This window comes from Mustela nivalis, assembly GCF_964662115.1.
Source record: "Mustela nivalis genome assembly, chromosome: 9".
Classification (NCBI taxonomy): domain Eukaryota; kingdom Metazoa; phylum Chordata; class Mammalia; order Carnivora; family Mustelidae; genus Mustela; species Mustela nivalis.
In genome coordinates this window covers 115,917,571-115,941,253 of record NC_139028.1, presented here as the reverse complement: position 1 = coordinate 115,941,253, position 23,683 = coordinate 115,917,571, and the positions used below count along the sequence as shown (strand labels likewise).

Genomic DNA, 23,683 nt, shown 5'->3' with positions numbered 1-23,683 from the left:
TTCCGTGGCCTCGTGGGACGACACAGGCCTTTCAGAGTCAGCACTGCAAAGTCACTCAACACGGAGCACAGCAAGCCCCGGGGAGGAGGGGTCCCGATTTCCAAACCAGTTACAGACCACACAGATGTTCTTACCACTAGGAGATGACACAGACAGCTCCAGACCTACGCATTCGATCAGTGAGAATACGAACAAATTTCTCGAAGAGAGCAGCTCGCTCAAGAAGACACCTGTTCCTGTGTCACTACCAAAACTTCCTTACCAGGACAACTCCCCGGCGGACCCCACCCACCCTCTCCGGACAACTCTACACCACTCCAGCCTGCCCCAGGAAGCAGGAGGGCGCGTCCCAGCCCCTGGGGGTCAGAGCCGGCCGGCCCCGGCCCCTCACCTGTGTTTGTCGCCAGCACCACCGCGGCCGACCTGAGGCTCTCCAGCATCGCGGCCTCCTCCCTCTCCTTCAGCTCCTTCCTCAACAGCTTGATTTCACCCCAAACGCCGCTCTTCTCTCTCTTCTCCTGGGTCTGCCTGTTCTTCGCCTGCGAAGGAAAACCAAGAACACACACGTATGTGCACCGACTCTGCACCTACTTCGCTCTTTCACGCTCATGAAGCGATTGCGTTCATGACCAGCTGGCGCACTTCATAAGTTTCTCGAAAGGCACTAAAATGTCCAAAACCTGTCTTAAAGGAGCAACAGACCCATACAGGTGAGCAAGTGCCTGACACCCCGTGTGGCCCTCCAGCCAGTGTCACCTGCACAGAGACAGGCAGAGGGTGGAGTCCAGGCCCTCGACCCACACGGCATTTTGAGCTTAACTCAGATGAAACCAGGAACCGGGACCCACGCTCCCGAGCACAGGCCCCCCACAGGCTCCACGCAAGAAGGGCCCCTGCCGTCCAGACCTGGGTCCCCGCTGCTTCCCAGTGAGGCCACCCTTCAGCGGGGATTCCACACTTGCCAAGAGAACAACAAATCTTCAGCCTATAAAGTGCTTACCTAAGCCTCGACTTTCTGTAATACTAAATAAGACTCCCTTCCTACGTGTGATTTCCGCTGTGGAGGACGGGGTGTGGCCGGGTCGGCCGGAAGGGTCTTCCTGCGCCTCCCTCCCGGAGAAGACCCAGGTCGACGGGGACAAGAGGCAGAGTCCTCCACACTGTGGCGGAGGCAACACCATCTGTGCGTACTGCTAACCCCTCGACCCTCGCGTGACACGCCTCATCTGTCCCCACCTCTGCTGGGCCAACAGGGGCATCTGAAGCACCACCCCACCACTCCGGCACCACCGTGAGGCCGTGAGACCAGCTGACGGCGAGCACGCGGAGGGGACGTGAGACTCAGAGAACCAGCGAGCTCCCGAGTACTGGACTACAAGATAAAACATGTCTCCAAGGAACCTGTCACTGCTGCGTCTGTCCCACAGGGAGGTGTAAAATGGACCAAAAATTGGGAAGATGAGTTTTTGAATTTTCACTTTCAGGCTGCTGGGGTTTTTCTTGCTGATGTTACCCAGCCATGACCAGACCCAGGGATGCTTGGAGAGACGTCTTCCTGAAGACGACCCTCACCTGCTCACGAAACTACTCAGAAAACAGTAGAGTCCCTATTACATGCTGAGTATAAGTTTCTATCAAAAGCGGCCAGTCCTTTATTTCTTAATAAAACTGGGAGGAAACTTTTTTTTTAATGAGCAGTCCTGAAGTTGAAATTCTTTTTTTTTTTTTAAGTAGACTCCAGGCCCAGTGCGAACCCCAACACGAGGCTTGAACCAATGACCCTGAGACCAAAACCTGAGCTGATCAAGAGCCAGACACTTAATGGACTGAGCCTCCCTGACATCTGAAATCCTTAATAGAACTGACAAGAGACCAAAAAAAGCGAGAGGAACACAGACAGAAGTGACTCCTAGAAAAGTCTGCGGGTCAGAACCCACGCAGAGCGGTGGCAGGGAGGAGGCACGTACGAAGGCCTGATCGATGTCCTTCCTGATGTCTGCGACAATCTGGGCGCTGTCACTGCGCGCTAACACCGCGTCGAGGGAATGCTGCTGAATGGAGTCCAGCAGGCGGGCAGGGTGCCCGAGGCGCACGATCCTCTGCTTGCTGCGGGCCAGGCGCTCCACCAGGTTGTCCACGGCGACGTTGGAGGGAGCACAGCACAGAACCTGCGGGAGCACAGCTCCACTTAACCACTTACGCTCGCGAGAAAACAAAGAGACAGTCTTGAAGGCAGAGGAGGCCGGAGTGTGCACAAGTGGTCAGAACGCAAACACGGGGCTGCGGCAAGGGTGGGCGCAGCCTAGAGGACTCGGACCGCCGCAGACTCTACGGGAGCTGGAACGTGGGTCTGCAGAACTAGTCACCGAAGCACCAGAAGCTTAAATCATCTGCGACCAGGGAAGAAAGGCCTCGAAGGTGAAAGCAGGCCCTGAGGTGACCGGGTCTGGTGACCAGCGCACCACCAGTGGAATCACCTCATCATCTGACAAAGTGGAAAGAGGGAACATCTTTCTGGTGGGCTCAGTCCTGCTCCTAAAACTATTTTCTGCAGTGATTTCAATCAGGAGAGAAAAGCCTCAAGTGCCACTGTGAGGAGCAGGTGACAGCCGGCAGGGGCGGCAGGGAGGGGCCGCTACAGCTGACCCCCGACCCCCACCCAGGGCCTGAGCGGGAACAGGGGCGTGTTCCGTCTGCCTGTGCACACAGAGGCCGTCCAATCACACCTCCAGACCCGCTTCCTACCGGTGAGTCGTCACTCCCTCAAGTTTTCCAGTGCCTCCACCAAGTCACTCACTCGTAGGAAACTATTGGCCAGCTCCGGGACCCAGCACCAGACCCCCCCTTCGCCCCGAAGCAGCAGCACTTCTGCCTGCAGAGGAGCGTGGGGCTTGGAGCCGGGCCCTGGAGAGCATCGCCCTGAGCGCACACCCTGGCCTTGCCACCCGTGGCTCGGGACTGGGGCGTGTGCCCTGAGCTCTGTGTCCTCCGGAAATGGGGGGCACCGGCCGTCCCCAGCACCCAGGGTTTCTGTGAGGATTACCGGACAGCACTCAGAAGGAGAACTGCTTCATAAAAAACACCCAGTACAATGTTGACATTATTCTAATTCTTACCATGATCTGACACCTACAAACAAGAAAGATTTTCTAAAAGTTTCGCACGTGCTCAGAATCCATGATGACTCACGATGACGCGGGAAGAAAAAAGACCCTTTCCCAGCCAAAAAAACGTAAGTGAACAGTGACACACAACACTCGCCTCGGAAGGTCGGACAGCGGCGCACAGCACACAGGCAAGCGCGGTCCTGACCAGGCTGGGACCCAGCCGCGCACCCGTGAGCCGGGCACAGGAGCTCACGCGTGTTCACAGGAGCTCATGCGTGTTCACGGGGCCCACCTTTAAGCCCTGCCTCACAGCCTGAAGAATGATCTCGACCACGGTGGTGGTCTTCCCGGTGCCAGGAGGCCCGTGGATGATGGCAAGCTCTTTCTGGGACAGCGCGAAGGAGACGGCTTCCTTCTGGGAGGCATCCAGGCACGGGTTGCAGAACGGCAGCGGCTCTGCGGGAGAGGACAGTGGGACAGTGTTAGGCTCTGGCTCGGAGCGGCTGGCGACTGCTCCCGGCAGACGGAGCCGGTGGAAGGAAGCGCCGCCCGTGGGGCTCGGCACCTCCCTGGAGCCAGCCAGGCGACACAGGAGCAACCTGCCGGGTCTCCCACCAGGAGAGGAAGTGGCAGACCACGGACCACAGGCCCAATGCAGCCAGCCACCTACTTCTGTGAGTGCAGTTTTCGGGGGCCCAGCCACGCCCGTTCACTGGCCCGCGGTCTCTGGCTGCCACAGCGCCCACAAAGCCGAAAATATGTACAATCCATCCCTTTATTTGAAAAGTTTGCCAACTCAGGCTCCACGATAACAGATTTTCCTCAAGTAAATGTTTCTTGGAACCTGTTTCTCCCAGGGGCGCCTGGGTGGCTCATTTAAGCATCGGACTCGTGATTTCGGTTCAGGTCATGATCTAAAGGTCACCAGACAGATGAGCCCCACGTGAGGCTCCGTGCTCAGCAGGGGGCCTGCGTAGGCTGCTCTCTCCTCTCCTCTCTGCCCCTCCCCTCCACGTGCGCCCTCCAGTTCACTCTCTCAAAACTAAAAAGAAAATTAAAAATCAACAAAAATTAAAATAAGTTATTTATTTCTACCACATTGCCCCTTTTTAAGTGCCCATAAAATGACAAAAAAAAATTAGGAGCAAATTTTGGAATCCTGTTTCTCCGCTGAATCTTCCATAAGGACCAGTCATCTGCCTCCCGTGCTGGATGCTCTGAGAGTAGCTACTGCGTGTCCAGAGTTGCAGGGCCCCTGTACGTGGAGACACCGGACCCGTGAGTGAGAACTCCCGGGCACAGCGCCCTCGTCCAGGCTGGCCAGACAGACACAAAGCTGAAAAGCAGCAGCAGACCTGACCCAAAGTCCCAGCATGTCCCATTCCGCACTGCTTCCCTTTTCCTTAAACGCCCGCCTAACCACAACGTACCGTGCTCCCTAAAACACGGTATATAAATTTCTAATTCAGCTTCTACTGCACAGCAGCCTCTCGATAAATATTTGACAGAATAAAACACTGAAACATCGTGCCTTCAGAACCCAGACAGGGGCCACCCAGCAGCCCTGTGTTTAAAGCCAACACGACCCTGCGTGGTTGGCACAGGCACGACATCACGTGGGCCCAGGATGACCCCCATCCCCCCAGGCAGCAGGAGACCGAAGGCTTCACTGAGGGCATGCTGGGAAGGTGGCAAAATCAGAATGTAGAAGATTGACAAGTCATGGCAGCCGCTTGAGACAACATGCTCCCCTCAAAACTGGAGTTCTTCAAGACCACAGAAGGCTGGGAGAAAGCGCACCTACAAGGAAGGGGTGCGTGTGAGCACGTGTGTGCACGTGTCTGTATGAGAAAGACCTGGTGTTCCACATGGAAAAGAGTAGACTAGACACAAACACAGGGAGGTTAACTCCAGATGGCAGGTTCGCAAGGCTTCTGTTTCCCTCGTTAACACAGGTCTTCATTTCCAAATATTCTATAATTAACACCTAACACAGTACTCTTCTCATCAGAAAGAAACAACCTTCAATTTGAAGGACGCCGAGAAACGATCAAACGCCTTTAGAATCTGAACTTCTCAAACAAACACAAGAACACTATTAAGCACAGACTGTGCTCAGCCATCCTATTTCCACAGACCACTGAGCTAGAACATCTTACATCCTAAAAGAACATACATTCGTTCGAGAGGACGTTGTAAAGTCAGCAGAACGAGCTGCATCTCTGCGCGGAGTATGAGAGTCTAGTCCACACGAGTCACTCAGGTTTACAGAAGACACAAAGACGCCGTCTAACCGTGTGTCCTCCAACTCTCGCTCCGACACCCGAGGCCCTGCTGTTCTCAGAGCTTCCGCAGTGACTCTGAGCAGAAAAGAAAACACAGAGGTTCTTACGGATCTCACTGGCGGCACTGGGGGCGGAGCCACCGAAGAGAACGTCTACGAGTGAGCGCGCGGGGCCGGAATGGTACTTCTTCAGTGTGATCAGAGCCCTGCCAAGGGAGAAAACTAGAATTAGGAGCTTTGGTGAAAACCAGACATAGATTCCCTGCCCAAGCCCCTGCCCAGCACGGCCACCACAGCCGCCGTCTCGCACGAGCGGCCCGCAGTGACTGCACACTCAGCCCAACAGCTCTCTTGTGTCCAGCGGGACGCGCGGTCAGGACGCGCTGCTTGAGGAAAAGGAACATGGGACTCCCAGTCACACGCGCCCCCTTACTTTTTCAGTCGCTTGTAAGTGACATCATTGGCCAGTTTTAACAGCCTGTAGGTCTGCTCCCTGTCCAAGTTCAGCTGGAAGTCATGGGACTCGTCAAAGGCCACCGTGACCGACCTCTGCGTGATCCGGGTCAGGACCCCCGTGGCCAGCTGACTCCCTTCGTCGTACAGACCCACTATATCGCCTGCAGAAACAGATTCACGTTACACGAACACTGAGCAGACTTAAGCCGTTTATTTTATGTAATAAATTCCAGCATGTTTCAAATATCCCATCTCCACTGCTTTCTTTAGAAATGAAATCAGTAACGGTAAAAAAATTTCTTTTTTAAGATTTTATTTATTTATTTGACAGAGAGAGACCACAGGTAGGCAGAGAGGCAGGAAGGGAAGCAGGCTCCCTGCTGAGCAGAGAGCCCAATGCTGGGCTCGGTCCCAGGACCCTGGGATCATGACCTGAGCCAAAGGCAGAGGCTTTAACCCACTGAGCCACCCAGGAGCCCACAGTAAAAGCCTTTTAACCAATACCTCAATTAAACATGAAAACTGACTTGAGACCAATGAACTATTTAAGACAAACACACCCGTCAATAGAACACTTCAAGAGCCGCTTGCTCTGTGCCAGACACCGCTCTAGGCATGGGTCTGACTGGGAACAGGACACAGACATCCGCACCAGAGGTTTTAAGGAAAGATGAAGCCAGGAGACGATGGGGAGAGACGAGGACATCATTTTAGAAACAGTACGGCGAGGGCCCCCGAGTGGTGACAGGTAAGCAGGAGGGCCCTGAACAAAGTGGGGGCCACAAGCACATCTAGGGAGGAACGTTCCAAGCAGATGCGAAGAGGCCCCCGTCTGTCCCGCCGGATCAGGAACCTGAGGGCATGTCGGGCCGGAAGGGCTATCATGTGTCGCCTGAGAAGGAAGCCAACCCAGAAGAGGCAAACCCAAGAAATGGAGAGAAACTAAGTCCAAGCGACCTCCTGTGAGCCCTGAAGTCAACTTCCCAGTATTGCAACCAATGCAATCCTTCTTCCCCAAGTCAATTTGGGTTGGCTTTAAAAAAAATTATTTTAAAGATTTTTATTTATTTATCTGTCAGAGAAAGAGAAGGAGCACAAGCAGGAGGAGTGGCTGGCGGAGGGAGAAGCAGGCTGCCCACTGAGCAGGGAGCCCGACGCAGGGCTCGATCCCAGGACTCTCAGATCATGACCTGAGCCGAAGGCAGACGCTTCACCGACTGAGCCACCCAGGCACCCCTGGCTTGGCTTTTCATCACCTGGAACAGAAGACAGTTCTGACCCAAACAGACTCCACTCAGATAAAGCCAGAGCTACTCACAGATTTCCACCCCCCACACTCCCCTTATTCTGCGTCAGAAAGTGAACACCACGGGTGCCTGGAACAACCAGGCACCAGACGCGCTCCTAGCCCAGGCTGTTTTCCGCCAGGCGATGAACTTCATCTGCACCTTGAACCTCTCTCGGGCTCCTTCCCAACGTTACAGAGACAAGCAGCAGGCGGCAGCAGTGCTCCTGGGGCAGGGTCTAGTTCTGTGTGTGGGGCCCACTATGGGGTTGGGCATACTGACCCCATGCCTGCTGGGACCTCCCCACCAGCGCCCTGCAAGGGGTCCATGTTTCTAGGCCGAGCCTGCAAACTGCTCTTCAGAGGATGAAGAGGTGACAACCCACCTCGATCTGATCCACAGTTGCAGTGACACACCAGATTTCCACAGAAATGCCGCTTCCTTGGCTTCCCGTATATGAACCACTCAGCAGTTTCTGCGGTCACAGGGCACGGTGCGGGCTGCTGCATCCACTACTGAACATGCGTCCACTCTCGGACTGCAGAGTGTCCCCCACATGGACATTCGACCCTGACGGCAAATCGGAAAGGGGCCACCATATCGCCCCCAGCCCCACCTACCGACGCGGGGCGGCGAAGAGCTCTCGCTCACTCAACAAGAACGTGGGAGACCGGACTCGCTCACTCAACAAGAACGTGGGAGACCGGACTCCAACCAGCAGCCCCTCCATCCCTCGGTCTCCGAATCCAGCCGGTACTCCTACAACCTTGCGCAAGAGTTTGGGAAATCCGAACAGCAAATGAGAAACCCCCATCACCACCAAAACAAGATGGAGAGTTTTCTAGAGCCAAGTACAGCGGTGGCAAGGCTGCTGTCCCCAGGTCTGAGGGCGACACCAGGCACCCCTCATGTGGGTTCAGCAGCTCCTCGCCACCGCTGCTCCTCCCCAGCAGGGCGGGCACGAGCGGCCCCCGGGCGAGCTGGGCTCAGGAAGCCGGGGAAGACAGAACTGCACACGGCACCACGGCGGTCCGAGACAAATATGACGGCAGTCGCGTGGAGTTCTGCACTTTCTAGGAGCCGCGATAAAAAAATTTAAGGGGCGCCTGTGTGGCTCAGCCAGGGAAGCATCCGCCTTCAGCATGATCTCAGGGTCCTGGGATCGAGCCATGCGGGGCTCCCTGCTCTGCGGGGCCTGCTTCTCCTTCTACCTTTGCCCCGTTCATGCTCTATCAAATAAATAAAATCTTTTAAAAAAATTTTTCTTAAAGACACAAGTGAATTGATTTTAATAACAACATATTTTAACTCAACACACGACAGATACTATTTCCACATGTATCAGAAATGACTCTGGAGATAATCTGAATTTTTCTGTACTGGGGCTTCAAAATCCGACGAGCACCGCACACACAGCACTCACGGCCGCAGTCCGGGCGCCCCGAACCACCTGCGGCTCGCGGCTGCCATCCTGGACACGCTGACCTGGACTACCGAGAAGCCACGTGAGAGGCAAACTTCTCTAAGCGTTCACTGTCCGCGGTAACTCTCCCGCTAGCCCCGTGCGAGCCGGGCTTCACGGAGTACCAGGCACGGCCCGGAGGCCAGCGGGTGCAGCACGCGCCTCCGCTGCAAACGCACAGACCTGACGTAAAGCTGTTGCTGGGAAGCACCGCGGCCGCCACACATCTCCTGGGCTCCAAGGTGACCAGCAGCCGCCCGTAGAGCCCCGTCCGCTGGCTGGACACCTGCAGCTTCAGCAAACACACGCCTCGGCTCTGGAGTTCTCTCAGGGAGATGTTTTCCTGCCAGGACCTGGAAGACACCCGACACTGAGGGTTCAGTATTTACACTCCAGCAGCTTTCACTTCCACCCACCCGGGATGAACGTAAAAGGGAGAGGGAAACAGACAAGGATCTGTGCCCAGGCTCTAAATAAAACCCCAACGGGCTCCGTACCTGTCCCTGGCGTCCTGCCCCTCCCCATCCTGTCCTGCTGGTACAGCTGGTCTCTTTACCTGCTCTACCCGCACTCTGCACCCCGGTTCCCCTGGGTCACTAAGCCCATCGGTGCCCCCCCCAACGCCTGCCATCTGTACCCACACGAATCCACTCTGCCTCTCATCCTCACCACCACACCCCTGCTTCAAGCCACACCCCTCATCGTCTGGACCAGACAGAGCCTCCTGCCTCCAGACTGGCTGACCTCAGGGGCTTGCCCCGACCAGTCACAAGCAGCAGCGCCCACACGATCCACCTGAAATAGAAATCTATGTGCTCCGCTTTGGAAGTTAATAGAGGGAAGCCTCACCAAAGTGGAGGGGGGAGACCAGCAGGAGCAGCACCGCCCCATCAGTTACAGACCCTGACAGGACAGGACCCTCCACCACGCAGCAGGGAGAGATGCACATCGCACACCCTCAAGAAACCAGCCACCCCTGCAACTCAGGCAGTGAGCAACAGTCACCCACGTGAACTCCTGCCTTTCCGGAACGGGCTTCCCTTCAAAGAGACCCCTCCCACGCCCTCCTTCTCCGTGAACTGAAGGTCCTCTCCGTCACCGGCTACACTAGCCCAGAGCGTGGGCCACAGCTCCCTCAGCCCGAACTGCAACTCTCTGCTGGGACGGATAAACCCATCTGGCTGTTTTATTTTTAAGGTTAATGCCGCCCCTCCCCCTGCCCAGAGAGCCATCGCTGGGCACGGAACACCACAGGCTCGCCCACGAGGCCCTGCTCAATCTGAGCGCTGCCGACCTCTCCGCGGGTGGTCACTGCTCTGGGTACTGCGCGGAGGGCCTGACCGAGGCCCGTCCTGCGCTCACAGCAAACCTGCGAGGTGGGAACAGTCCCACTTTGCAGGCGAGGTGGCTGCGGCTCAGGGACGGACCCTGCGAGGTCCCACAGCCACACGTGGAGCTGCGGTTCTACGTAGGTCGCTGCGACCGCAAACGCTCGGAGCCTCCGGAGCCAAAGCCTCTCGCACAAACCCCTGCCCGTCTGCAGTGCAGCGACTCGCTGCCAGGCCCGGAATCAGACTGCCTCCCCTCCAACCCCGGGCAAGTCACCGAAGCACCCGCTGTCACAGCTCCTCGGGCACAAAATCTGAACAACACAGAGGGTTCCAGGAGCCCGCGCGGCCCTCGGTGAGCGCTCGATGCTTCTATTTCAGCTAAATGCGTATCCACCTTCAGGAGCAAGCAGAGCTCGCTCCGCAGCCCCTGTCCCTGCACCCCCTCCACCCACCGCACCCATTTTTCTGTGAGCCTGGCACCACCTGTCCCCGAAGCCAGCCTTGGCCTCACCGGGCCCGGGGGCTGGTCATTCCCCCCGCCTGCGGGCTCGCGCTGCCCCGTCCCCGCGACGCTCACGGCGGGAGCACACCGGCTGGGAAGGCCCCGTTCACAAGCACCCGAGCCCACTCCCTGGCCCAGGTCCCCCGACCAGGCCCAGATCCCTGCCCACACCCCTGCCCACGGCCAGACCCACCCCTGCCCAGGACCCCGGCCGGGCCCAAGCCCTCTCCCAGGACCCCAGGCCGGGCCCAACCCCTCTCCCAGGACCCCAGGCCAGGCCCAACCCCTCTCCCAGGACCCCTGCCCGGGCCCAACCCCTCTCCCAGGACCCCCGGCCGGGCCCAACCCCTCTCCCAGGACCCCTGCCCGGGCCCAAGCCCTCTCCCAGGACCCCCGGCCGGGCCCAACCCCTCTCCCAGGACCCCTGCCCGGGCCCAACCCCTCTCCCAGGACCCCCGGCCGGGCCCAACCCCTCTCCCAGGACCACGGCCGGGCCCAACCCCTCTCCCAGGACCACGGCCGGGCCCAACCCCCTCCCCCACCCCCGCCCCGGCCCGGCCCAGGCGGCCGCAGCCTCGCGCCCTCCCACCGGCCCGCACCGGAGGAGGAAAAAGGGCTGAGGACGCGCTGACGCTAGTTAAGACCCGGGACGGAAAGGTCGGGAGTAGGGGGCTCCCGGCCGAAAAGAAAAGGCTTCTCAAGGGCCCCGAGACGGGCCGGGCCGCCCGGGAGGCGACAGTCCCAGCTCCAGCGGCCGCCAAACCCCCCAGCGCCCCGGGCGGGCCTCAGGGCGGCAGGGGAAAGTCTCTGCCCGAGGCCGGCCGCGCCGGGGAACTGCCGACCGACCCCGTACCTGCGCTCCTCGACCTCCGCGTCTCTCTCGAGCTCCAGCAGGTCCAAGTGCTTGGTCACGAAGCTCTCCACAGCCGCCGAGGCCATGGCCGCCGCCCGGCCGGGGCCCGGGGGAACGGAGGGCCGGCTGCCGCGCGGGGCGGAGTTCCCGGGCCGGACCCTGTGCGTCGACGCACGAGGTTCGAGCCGGCGCCGTTTCCGCTTCCGGCCGACGCTGCGGGAAGATGGCGGCGGCCGTGACGACGCGGGCCGCGACGGTGGCCCTCGGACGCCTGGTGTCCGCGTGCAGCCGCGGCGTCCTGAGAGCGCCAGGGCCCGGAGCCGGTGAGACCCTGGCGGCGGGGTGAGAAGAGGGAACGGGGCGCGCGGGTTCGTGTCCGCCGCTTCGGTGTTGACCCGTTTTTTTTTGGTGCGCGAGTATCGTACTCGCTTTGCAGCCGCGGAAACCCGGGTTGGGATCCGGTTCCTTCGGTTAGCGGCTTCGCGGCTGCCGTCGGCTCCCCAGCTCGCTCGCAGCCTGTGTGGCCGGGGCAGCCGACCGAGGTGGCTTGTCCGGGTGCCACGGCCGCGCGGCGGGTCTGTCCGGCCGCGAGCTGGGCGGGACCGCGGCCCCGGCCTCCAGCCGCCCTGCGCGCCCGCCGGGGCGGCCTCTGGAAGCCGGTGCTGCGCGGCCGGGCCGCACCCGGACCTTAACGCCTTCGTCCGAAGCAGCGGCCGCGTTCTCAGGAAGGTCCGAGCAGTTCGGTCCGTCAGAAACCGTGCATTTCTGCTCGAAGTGATGGGTGTGTGTCTGTGTCCGGAAGCGTTTCATCGTGTTTTATTTTTTTTTTTAAAGATTTTATTTATTTATTTGATAGAGATCACAAGTAGGCAGAGAGGCAGGCAGAGAGAGGGAGGGAAGCAGGCTCGCTGCTGAGCAGAGCCCGATGTGGGACTCGATCCCAGGACCCCGAGATCATGACCTGAGCTGAGGGCAGCGGCTCAACCCACTGAGCCCCCCAGGTGCCCGTTTCATCGTGTTTTAAAACTAGGTCCGAGTGTATGTTCCATAGTAAAGAATTGTTCTCTTTCTGCGCCTCCACGGCGTGCAGTTCTCCGTGAGGGTGTCCGCTTCGGATAGAAGCGCCGGCGACCTTCCGATGGAGCAGTGTTCCTGTGCTTTACTTAGAAGTAATTGCCAAGTGGGGCCCGAGGCCGTGGGAATCCAAAGGACCGGTGGTGAGCTGGTAACTGGCCAGTGGCTGCCGGAGGGCTCCAGACCCACGATTCGGCTTTTCCTTCTGTGCGCCCGACGTCTTCCAGTAGTGAAGCTCGGGTTGAAGCAGGGAGGGACGTTCTGGCAAAAGCAGGGGGAGTTACCGTGGCCTACGGACGCAAAACCGCCTCTGGAATGCTGTGTTCGCCGCCAGACCCCCCGCGTTCGGAAACACAAGTTCCATGGAGTACAGAGAAGGGGGCCGGAGTGATAGGCAGATGGGGCCGTGAAGACTGAGAGAGGGAAGCAGGATGGAAGGCGCACCACAGTCCTTGTCCTTACAGAGCTAAAGGACGACCGCCGCCCCCCCCCCCCAGGAGAGGAAGGAGCATATTTGTTCCTTCTGGGGTCCAGGGCTAAGGCAGGACCGTAGCTCAGAGTTACAGGGAAGCAGATCAGGTGCAGAAACTTTGCAGCTGAGCCTTCCGCAGTGGGGCGGCCCCCAGGAGAGGCGCTGAGTCCCCCGTCAGCGCATCTTCCCAACCGGGGCTTCATGTGCTGACTCAGCAGACTGGGCTTCCTTCATTCACCCACCATTTATTGAGCACCTTTTCTGGGTCAAGCAGGGGTGGGGAGGGGGTGGAATACAGGAGTAACAAGCATAGATAAGCCCTGCTTTAATGAGGTGGCATTTGGGAGGGGGAGGGGGGCGTGGCAAGACAGCAGTGTCTAAAAATAAGTGACATAGTGTGTTAGAAGCCGTTCAGTCTTATACAGAAAGATAAAGGGTGCAGTGGAGAGAGGGGGTCAGTTTTAAATAGGACAGTCGGGGAAGGCCTCTCCACTGAGATGCTGTTTGAATGGACACAAAGAGAAAATGGGGGAGGGGGGCCAGAGGAACAGCCGTCCGGGCACCCGGGCTTCAAGGCAGGCGCGTGCCTGGCACGTTATGGGAATGGCCAGGAAGCTGGAGTGGCAGATGCAGAGTGAACAAGAGGTAGGGCCGGAGACATGGGGGGTGGGGGGGACGCATCATGCAGAGGCCCCTGTAAGGGCTTTGGCTAGAGGCCCCTGTAAGGGCTTTGGCTTTTTCTCTGAGTTAAACAGAAAGCTCTTGTGAGAGTTTCAGCAAAATAGTGACAGGATCTGACCTAAGTTTTCCCAGGATCACTTTAGCGGCTGCAGAGAAAGGAGGTAATAGGGAAGGCAGGGTGTCAGTAACCACTCGGGCAAGAGGGGTGGTGGCTTGGAGGGTGTGGGTGGGCAGAGCCTGGATCTCTTGAAGAGAGAGCCAGGAGGATTTGCCGACAGCTCTGAGGGCAGGCCAGAGGAAGGGTCCAGAGTGACTGAGATTTCTGGCCTGCGCCCTGGGAGGATGAGGATGCCATGGTGGGCGGTGGGGTGAGGAAGCAGGCGTGGGGGGTGGGGGGGTCTGGAGCCTTCGCAGATTTTGAGATGCCTCCTAGAGTTGCGTGCGAGTGGTGACAGCAAATACTCAAGTGGATCGTCAAATCCAGGCTGCGGGTGTAAACCTGGGAGTCGCCAGTGTAGACGGGATATTTAAAAGTCATTCCTCTGGGTGCAGTCAGCGGAGGAATGGTCATAGAGAAAGAAGAGATAAAGCCGAAGGTCTAAACCCCAGGCACGGCAAGGCAGTAGAGGAGAAACCAGCCCACGACACCAATAACTCGGAACATTTGCTAACAGGTAACTACAGAAAGGTGAATTTCAGGAAATGTAAATCGCAGCTCAACGTAAAAAAAAAATGGATCAGTAGATGCAAGAAATAGTTGACGAAAGTCAACATGCGTTCGTAACAAAAACTCAGGTAGATACAGATGAAATTTTACTTTTTTTAATTTAAGTTGGCTCCATGCCCAACATGGGGCTCGAAACAACCCTGAGATTAAGGGCCACGTGCTCTACCATCTGGGCCAGCCAGGAGCCCCCACGAAGGAAACTTCAGGAACAGGAAATCTTCAGACGAAAGAATAAATAAACCCTCGACAGTTCATGAATTACTGTCCTCTGCCTCTCACTCCTAAGCTCTGCATTCCCGGCCCTTCGCCGGGTAGACCGTGATTGCCTTTGTCCCTTGGCGTAGTAGTCGCCTGTCGCTGCAGAACAAGAGTTACCCCAAAACGTAGCAGCTTGAGATGACCAGCGTTTGTCGTGCGCACCATTTCCAATGGTCAGGAGTCCGGGGGCCACTTAGCTGGATGGTTCTGGAACTCTCGTCAGCTGGGGCTGGACTTTCTGTTTCCAAGCTCACACCTTGGCCGTAAGCAGGCGGCCTCCGTTCCAGTCTTAGAATTTAATCTCAGAAATGCCATGCTCTTGGTGTGCCTGGGTGGCTCATTCGGTTAAGCATCTGCCTTCAGCTCAGGCCATGATCTCAGGGTCCTGGGATCGAGCCCCACATCAGGCTCCCTGGTCCGTGGAGAGCCTGCTTCTTCCTCTCCCTCTCCCCTTGCCTGCCACTCCGCCTATTTGTGCTCTCTCTCTATCTCTCTGTCAAATAAAAAAATAAAATCTTTAAAAAAAAAAAAAAAGTGCCGTGCTCTTCCTTCTGCCGCATGCCATTGGCCGCAGAAACCAGCTGTGTTCAGGAGGTGGGCGCTCTGCAGGCTGTCTCGGGGGGACAGAGCTGGATCTGAGCCCACCAGGCATGTGGCGGTCAAGGAACAGATCAGTGGGTGAGCGGTTCTGGGTTTAGGCGCTTTCCCGTGGTGTGATGAACACATCTCGGCACGCGCGAGCTGTAACTGGGCGCTGCTGTCCCAGCGCTGCTGACCTGGCCTTCCCGCAGGTGCGTGGGGAGCCGGCGCCCTGACACGGGCGCCCGCAGAAGCAGTTCTTGTGTGTTTTGCCTTCTGGAGAGCGGTGGCCTTTCTTACCGGTGACGATTGCTGTTTCTTGTTCCCTCAGCTTCCCTGGGGTCCGCTTCCCGAAGGTTCGGTTCGCAGAGCACCGCGGTTCCGGAAGGGTAATACTGAGATGTGGGTTTGGGTGACTTGTCCTTTGTAGGACTGTCTTTCTCAAGTCAAAACAGCAGATGCATGGGTTTTCAAGAACATCTACATTTTCTCTTAACTTTTGGATGGTATTTTTTCAAAAACCCTTGACATAAACTTAGGACTTTGAGTGTCCGGACAAATGTGCTGCTAGGGCTTATGCAGCTCATTCTGTTAAGGAAGGTTCATGGCTCCTAATTAGAAACTTCTGAGAAGATGGAATCACAGGAAGGTTGGATCAGAATTTTTAGGGAGAACTTAAATACCATTTGGAAGAAAAATCCCACCCACTAGTAGGAATACCCAGGAGCAGTGGAGGATAGCAGTTAAGAATTAGGAAGCTCCGGGGCCCTCTGCTGGCCCCGCCCCTTGCCGGCCAGGGTCCTTGAGCTTTGTTTCCTGTCCTGCCAGTTGGAGATGTTGTTAGTGTCTCTCTCCGTAGGGTTCTGTGCGCCTGCAGTAGATTCCTGCATCTGAAGAGCTTAGGACAGCGCCGGGCAGCGACTTGTCAACAGTGTTGGCATCACAGGCTCAGAAGTGGGGAGATTCAGGGGGCTCTTAGGTTTCTCAAAAAACAGAACCAGGTGATAGAGAGAGATCCTAAGGGGGAATGTCCGTTACTTTGCCCTTTCTGTCTCTTCCCCTTGGAGTTCAGGTTTCCAGCGTCCGTTGTTTCGCTGTCTGTAGCAGGGGATGGCCAGGCCCCGCGAGGACGCTGGGGCTCCCCCGTCAGACCCTGTTCCTCCTTGTCCATCAGAGGTCCCCAGGCCACAGTTCAGGAGCGTGTTTCCAGGTGCTCTGAGCTGAGCGCAGTGGACGAGCTCCGTTTCACTTCCTTGGCCAGTTGACGCCACGGCGCCCAGAGCTCCGCTGTGGGGAGCGCCTGCTGGCTGCCCGCACAGCACAGGGGCCCGGGGTGGCTGCGGAAGCGGCTCTTCCCTGGCGAGCTGCCCTTGTTCCTTGCAGGAGCTCTGCCACAGAAAGACTGACCTCTCCTCTGGCGGAAAACAGCAGCAAGAGCTTTAAAATGGTTCTGAGTAACTGAATCCGATGTGGGTTCTCCTGAACTCTCCCCTCTTTGTAGTCTACAGAAATTCAAGGCCAAATGAGACAGACCTTGCTTCCTCCTTTTGCCCGTGGGCCGCGCTCCACGCACAGCTGACTCCTCTGCTACAGGACAGACGGACGGCAGTGCCGTGGCCCCGAGCACCGAGCACGTCCCCATACCACCCGGTCCGCGGGCCCTGGGGGCAGGTGCTTTTATGCCCATTTGCTCCGTGAAAGAAACTGGAGCGTGGAGTCATGAGGAGCTTGCCAAGGTCATGTTCACCTGGTGGCCGAGGCGGGGTTCAGTCCCGAGGCTCCTGTCTGGGCATGAAGGCTGAGCAGGCACGTGCCTGGTAGAGGATTTAGGGGTCAGGGCGGACCTGCTAGGGGCAGAGCAAGGGTGTTCCTGTCGTGGGAGCCCTGCCCACAGAGCCCTGGAATGTTGGGGTGACACGCAGGAGCCCGGCGGGGAGGTGTTGGATGGCCCGGGGTGGGGGGGGGTAGTTATTCCCAGGAGGGACTCTTCTGGAATAAAATGGCTGGATTTCCCGTTTTGATTACTGAGGGATAAGTGGGTGTTTCTTGAAACACGGGGTCATGTGGGAGCTGTCCCCAGTGCCACCAGGGGGCAGGTCTGTACCAAAGAGTCCCATGTCGGCAGGCAGTGACGGCCCTCCAGCCTGAGCACAGCCATTTCTTACAGACTCTGAACTGTCTTTTCCCACGGACGGGCCACACACGCGTCACATGTGTTTTACAGATACGTTCCTAAAACATCGCTGAGTTCACCGCCTTGGCCAGACGTTGTCCTGCCAGACCCCGCTGAGGAGACCAAACGCCATGCAGGTGACCCAGGCGGACGCCGGAGGGAGGGGCGGGGAGGAGGGCCTGTCCCCAGCCACAGAACAGGATCTCACATCTTCACATGCCCTGAGACCCAGCGTGGGGTGAACGCTTAGGCTCATGTTTGCCACTGGACACAAAAACGTCACCCCTCGTTCATGTCGCACCTGCCGAGGTCAAAGAGGCAGACCAGCGAGGGAGCGGCCCGGGGCCTCTCCATCTCCGCAGCCGGGGGAGCACTGGGTGCTGGTGCTGCGCCGGGGGGTGGCGAGACTGTCAGGGTGCTGCGACAGGAGGAGGGACTCGGTGGCCGGCCACCAGTGCGTGAGCGAGCGCAGGGCTCCGTTTCCCTCACGAGGCTGGAGATGCAGGTCCGCGTGGGGCGTCTTCCAGTTTATTTTGTTCTGTTTTTAAAAGATTTTACTTATTTATTTGATAAAGACGGCGAGAGAGGGGACACAAGCAGGGGGAGTGCGAGAGGGAGAAGCAGGCCTCCCGCTGAGCAGGGAGCCCGATGCGGGGCTCGATCCCAGGACCCCGGGATCATGACCAGAGCCGAAGGCAGCCGCTTAATGACTGAGCCCCCCAGACCCCCATCTTCCAGGTTTAAAGTACCATTTGAGATGCGGCGCGAGATCCGCGGTGATCTGCCCCTTCTCCAGCCGCGGCTCTGGCCTGACTCTGCTTCGGGAACAAGAAGTGTGTGTTCCTCTCCGAGCACCAGCCCCAGGCCAGGCGGGGTGGGTCAGGGCTCATAGATGCTTACCAGACGGTGACCGGGGTGGGAAAGAGCAGGTGATGAGCCGAGGTGAGGCCGTGGAGCCCAGAGCTGTGTGGGCAGCAGCTTGAAGGTGGAATCTGGCACAGGGTGGCGGGTCATTCTAGCTTCTCCTGGGTGCAGAAAGGCCTCTCCTTCACTTGGCCAGTCCTCTGGCTTTTTCTTAATAAAGACTGGGAGCTCCACAGGGTGAAGGTCTGCCCCCTGCCCTACCCAGTCAGAGAGACCGAGTCAGGCACGCTGAGTGCTCAGGCCAGAGGACACAGGCGGCCGTGGGGCATTCCGTGAGGTCTGGGGGACACGTGTCTTTAGGTGCCCCCCGTGCCGAGGAGCCCATGCCCCTGGGAAGGGCAGGTTGAGCCCCAGCTGTGTGGAGAGGCACGGTGACAGCTGTCACACCCACCCCCACCGCCACTGGAGCTTGCCGTCCTGTGAGGGAGAGCAGGGGGCACGGGGCCTCATATGACCATCGCTGCGGGCCTGGGCTGTGTGGGACCGCGTGGCTGCCATGCCCGGTGTGAGTGGCCGACCGGCCCGCCACCATCCTGGCTTCCTCCCCCACAGAGGTCGTGGGGAAGGTGAACAAGCTGATCGCCACGGGCCAGTACGGCCGGCTCTTCGCCGTGGTGCACTTCGCCAGCCAGCAGTGGAAAGTGACCTCCGAGGACCTGATTTTAATCAATAACAAGTTAGACATCGCGTGTGGAGAGCGGATACGGCTGGAGAAGGTGAGAGCATCCACATCTCAGGGCGCGGTCACCAAATGTGCCCTCCTGCCCCCGGGTTCGTCCTCAGGAGGCTTTCTCGGGTCGGCAGGCGAAGGCGAGCAGAGCCGAAGGCAGGAGCCAGGTGTCCCCCCTGGGTGCGGGCGGCCAGCGGAGCAAGGGGCGGTGCGGGCGGCTGGCCCCAACCCAGGAGATTTCCGTGCAGGAAAATACGTGTACTGAGGTCCCACGTGTCGGGAATGTTCTCCCGGAGAAAAGAATGAGCCTCCCAGGTACAGGCAGAGGGTTTGCAGCCGCATGGCCGTGGAGAGTGTCTCGGCGGGAGCCCTGCGCTGGTGTCGGCTGGACGGCGGCTGCTCCCGGGGCATCTGGCTGGCACTGGTGGGCTTTACCGGCCATTCCACGCCCTTGGTCTGCGAGTCTGGCGTTTCCACCCACCACTTAAAATGCTTCCTGCTGTTTCGGGCGGCCTTTTTGTTTTTTCTCTTACTCTGTTTATAAAAGCATATAAAGTCTAAGTTCTCAGGGGTGCCTGGGACGCACAGTCAGTGAAGTGTCTGACTCTTGGTTTTGGTTCAGGTCATGGTCTCAGGGTCGCGGGATCAAGCCCCGCCTTGGGCTCCCCGCTTGGCACAGGGTGTGCGTGGGACTTCTCCATCTGTGCACTCGATCGAGCTCACTCTGTTTCTCAAATAAAGCTTAAAATATATATTTACTAAGTGTTCTGCACTAGCTTTCTATACCTTTCTTCTTTTGTGACTGCAGACTCTTCGAGTCTGTACACCAAGGGGAGTATTAAATGCTCTTTTGTTTCGTCAGAGCGCGCACAAGCAGGCAGAGCTGCAGGCAGAGGGAGAGAAGCAGGCTTCCCGCTGAGCAGGGAGCCCGATACGGGCTAGGGTCCTAGGACCCTGGGACCATGACCTGAGCCGAAGGCAGCAGCTTAACCGGCTGAGCCACTCAGGCGCCCCTAAACTCTGTTTCTAAGATGGTGTCATCCCCGCCTTCAGTCTGAGCTCTGAGCTGCGCTGACTGACCGTGTGGACTGCAAGAGCCACCAGAGCTCCCTTCTCCCGAATGCCACGGGGGCTCTGTCATGAGCTCCTCGGCATGGGCTCATTTACTCCATAACGTCTAAAGTAGGAGGGGGGGCGCCCGGGGGCTCAGTCGTTAGTGTCTGCCTTCAGCTCAGGTCATGGTACCAAAGTCCTGGGATCCAGACCCTCATCGGGCTCCCTGCTGGGCGGGAAGCCTGCTTCTCCCTCTCCCACTCCCCCTGCTTGTGTTCCCTCTCTTGCTGTGTCTCTCTCTGTTAAATAAATAAAACCTTTAAAAATAAAATAAGTAAGAGACTCGAGTGTATCTGAGAAGATTTCTAAAAAGACATTTTTTTTGAAGTTTGCTTTTTTTAGTAATCCCTACACCCCCTGTGGGGCTTGAACTCACGGCCCCAAGATCAGGAGTCACGCATTCCACCAATTGAGCCGGCAGACGCCCCCCAGAAAGATACTGTTTTGAAACCTGTCGCATGAACAAAAACATTCTCAAAAGGACCACGCGATCCGATTGCTTGTCCTCACTTAGGTTGAGTGGCAGAGAACGCGTCAGCCTGAAAGTCACTGTGAGACGGTGTCTCGGTTATTTGTCGTCAGAGTCCGCTGAAGTCGCTATAAAGTACGCTTCGTCTGTCGATGTTTAGGTTTTATACGATTCGGTATTTCCCTTTTTTCTTTTTCTTTCTTTCTTTTTTGTTGTTGTTGTTGTTGAAGATTTTATTTACTTGAGAGCAAGAGAGCATGAGGGGGAGAGGGTCCGAGGGAGAAGCAGGGTCCCCGCTGAGCAGGGAGCCCAGTGCGGGGCTCGATCCCAGGACCCTGGGTCATGACCTGAGCTGAAGGCACCTAACTGACTGAGCCCCCCTGGGCGCCCTGATCAGGGATTTTTCTTATCAGTAAAATTTAAGATGGCCTTCCAACATCTGCTAAAAACACCGCTGTCCTCGCAATGCAAAGATGTCTTCATCTGAGGCCACACTTGGCCACGCCTGGCCGCGCCGAGGACGGTTTCTGGACTGTCCACGTGGACTTTCCCAGTCTCTAAAAGAACACCACCTGAGCCTCCGTCTCGGCGGGGTCAGCAGTTGTGAACCGCCTCAGGGACGCCACGGTGTGGCTTTCCCACATACATTGTACCTTCCTATAAAAAGTTAAAAAAAAAAGGACATCGTTGTTTGCACGGGACAGTTGACACTGTCCTCCGGGTGGGCAATCAGCATGTCAAGTGCTCAGGGGACACTGGTCCGGGCTTTGCCATTGGGCCGGTCCAGGAAGGTAGACCCAGCACTGGGGCCAGGGCTGGCTGCCTCCCCACCAGTTCGAATCCCGGGAACCATGAGGTGGCGGGTACCTCCTTCCTGCTCCGGTGTTTGCGCCGCTGACTCTCCTGGCACTTGGTGACACGCCTGCTTCGTTCACAGGTCCTGCTGGTTGGAGCTGACAACTTCACGTTACTCGGCAAGCCGCTCCTCGGGTAACGCGCACTTGTGCGGGGCTTTTTCTGGGACTCAGTGGGCTGTGGGGGGAGGCCAGATAGAGGACGCCCGGGCCCAACTAGTGCTGCTAATTTCTTACTGTGGGGCGTGTAAGATTTGTTGACAGACTACCCTGTTCTTTTTTTTTTTTTTTTTTAAGTAAATACTACCTCCCCCATGTGGGACTTGAACTCGCAATCCCAGAATCAAGTCGTGTGCCCTTCCAACCGAGAGAGCCAAGGGCCCATGTGCTGTTTTTTGGGTGTTTTTTTTTTTAAGGTTCTATTTATTTGTTTGACAGAGATCACAAGTAGGCAGACAGGCAGGCAGAGAGAGAGGGAGAAGCAGGCTCCCTTCCGAGCAGAGAGCCCGATGCGGGGCTCAATCCCAGGACCCTGAGACCATGACTTGAGCCGAAGGCAGAGGCTTTAACCCACTGAGCCACCCAGGCGCTCCTGTTTTTTTATTATCCTTATTAAATTACAGCTCACATACAGTATCATATCTGTTCTCTATACCTTACCAAGTGCAGACCTCCATCGGCCTAGTTACCCTCTGTCTCCTCCCAAAATGATTACAGTCTGATCAGCTGGATTCCCCGAGCGAAGTCACAGCCCCGTGACTGATTTATTTCGTGACCAGAAGTTCACACCCTTGGTCCCCGTCCCCTCAGCCTTCGCCCCTTCCTTCTACACCGGGCTCGATCATGCTTCTTGGTGGTTTTCAAAAAATAGCTGCAGGAAGGACGTGTTACTTTTATAATTGGCGAAAAAGAAAGTAAAGGTTTGTTTTGGAAATTCTTACATAGAGCATTAGTAAGATCGAAAAATAATTGAGAAGGTGTGTCATTGATTATCTTTCTCCCTCCTAGAAAGGATCTCGTTCGTGTAGAGGCCACAGTCATTGAAAAGACAGAATCATGGCCAAAAATCAATATGAAATTTAGGAAAAGGAAAAACTACAAGAGGAAAAAAGGTAAGTTAGAGGAAGCCTGGCAGGTGTCCTGTCCCCACCCTGCTCCGTCGATGGTCCTGCGGCTGTTGGGGGTCTGGGGCCACTGGGATGCACCAGCCACAGACATGGGGGAGAGAGCTCTGCCCCAGTACTCCGGTGTGGAGGGGCAGATGGAGGCCCGTCTTAAACAGGCCAGAGGTGTGGAGGGAGAGGACCCCGGGAGCTTCGGGCCCTCGCCACAGCCTGACGCCGCGTGCCCCGGGAGACACGGACGCAGATGCCAGAGGCAGCAGTCACGTCCCACACAGACTGGACAGAGGAACGGGACGTGGCGGTTGCCAGTGGGTCCTCTCAGCGCAGCGTCACAGAGAACGGGAACGAATCTTGGAGCAACACCTGACCTTGTGCCTCCGGGCACATATGTCCGTCCACATACGCTTGTACCCACACGTGTGTGTGACGGAACATGGGAGGGCGAGCCCGTCTGCAGAGCCTCCAGGGGAGCAGGGAGGCTGGAAGGTGGGGGCTGTTGATAGAGAAGGGAGAGCCAGAGGGGCCGGGGGGGGGTGCGTGGGCTTCGGTGGGCCCGCGGCGGGGGGCGTCTCGACGGGAGCTTGGCTCTGTGCAGGGCCGTCCACGCAGGAGCTTCTGCAGGGCCGTCCGCGCAGGAGCTTCTGCTGGAGCCACCTTGTGAGGCTGCTCAAGGCTGGGCTCATGGGCTGCGGCAGCCTGTCTGGGGAAACCTGTAGCCCTCACAGTCCTTGGTCACCACGGGAACTGCTGGCCTGAACTACCAGTAGTGGGGAGTTGGTAAAATACCCTGACACCGTGGGGTGGCCTTTACCACAGGTCAGGGCCACAGGAGACTCTCCTCCGCCCTCTGTCACCCCCGGGCAGCCCGCAGGTCTCACCGCATGCCAGGAGAAGGGGGCCGGGCTGCTCCCGGCCTCCGAGGCCCCGGGTCTTAACAGCCTGTGCTGCTTCCGATGGGGGCTCACGGAGCACCGGGGTCCCTCAGGAGGCCCTCATGGCATGTGGCCGGCAGGGCCCACACGGGGTCTGGGTGCCATCTGGGAAGGGCTAGTGCCAGGCTGACCCGCACTCACTCGCAAAGAGCAGGTGGCCCGGCAGCAGGGTCTCACCGCAGCTCGTGAGCACGCCGGGTGCGGCCAAGCTGTGACCCTGCTCTCTCTCCCTCCCAGTGATCGTGAACCCGCAGACTGTCCTCCGGATAAACACCATCGAGATTGCTCCACGTTTGTGCTAACCACGAAGGCCATGTTTACAGAATATAAAAATAAACGCCTGTTTTCTGGA

At 57.7% G+C, this 23,683-nt stretch overlaps 2 protein-coding genes across 4 annotated transcripts in view; one reads left to right on the top strand and one right to left on the bottom strand.

Annotated features, from left to right (window-relative positions):
• IGHMBP2 (immunoglobulin mu DNA binding protein 2) overlaps positions 1-11,474 on the bottom strand; it is a 25,280-nt gene extending 13,806 nt beyond the window's left edge. The window contains exons 1-7 of one of the 3 annotated variants that reach the window (XM_082748797.1): positions 11,282-11,474; positions 8,779-8,948; positions 5,825-6,008; positions 5,500-5,597; positions 3,400-3,563; positions 1,968-2,168; positions 392-539 (exon numbers count right to left, since the gene is read on the bottom strand). In XM_082748797.1, coding sequence (XP_082604923.1) covers positions 392-539; positions 1,968-2,168; positions 3,400-3,563; positions 5,500-5,597; positions 5,825-6,008; positions 8,779-8,948; positions 11,282-11,367 — 1,051 coding nt within the window. In that variant the 5' untranslated portion in view covers positions 11,368-11,474. Of the gene's footprint in view, positions 1-391; positions 540-1,937; positions 2,169-3,399; positions 3,564-5,499; positions 5,598-5,824; positions 6,009-8,778; positions 8,949-11,281 lie in introns of all 3 variants that reach the window. The other 2 variants (XM_082748796.1, XM_082748798.1) reach the window with 2 other exon arrangements.
• On the top strand, positions 11,452-23,683 carry MRPL21 (mitochondrial ribosomal protein L21). Its single transcript, XM_082748799.1, has 7 exons — positions 11,452-11,604; positions 15,404-15,461; positions 17,297-17,382; positions 18,722-18,885; positions 21,359-21,411; positions 22,284-22,387; positions 23,569-23,683. The coding sequence occupies exons 1-7, from the start codon at positions 11,505-11,507 to the stop codon at positions 23,631-23,633; spliced, it is 630 nt and encodes a 209-aa protein (XP_082604925.1). The 5' UTR covers positions 11,452-11,504; the 3' UTR covers positions 23,634-23,683.

Coding starts and splice junctions, on each gene's coding strand:
- MRPL21 (XM_082748799.1), top strand. CDS start 11,505: ATGGCGGCGGCCGTGACGACGCGGGCCGCGACGGTGGCCCTCGGACGC. Junction 11,605..15,403: donor AGCGCCAGGGCCCGGAGCCG/GTGAGACCCTGG, acceptor TTGTTCCCTCAG/CTTCCCTGGGGTCCGCTTCC. Junction 21,412..22,283: donor CTCGGCAAGCCGCTCCTCGG/GTAACGCGCACT, acceptor TCTCCCTCCTAG/AAAGGATCTCGTTCGTGTAG.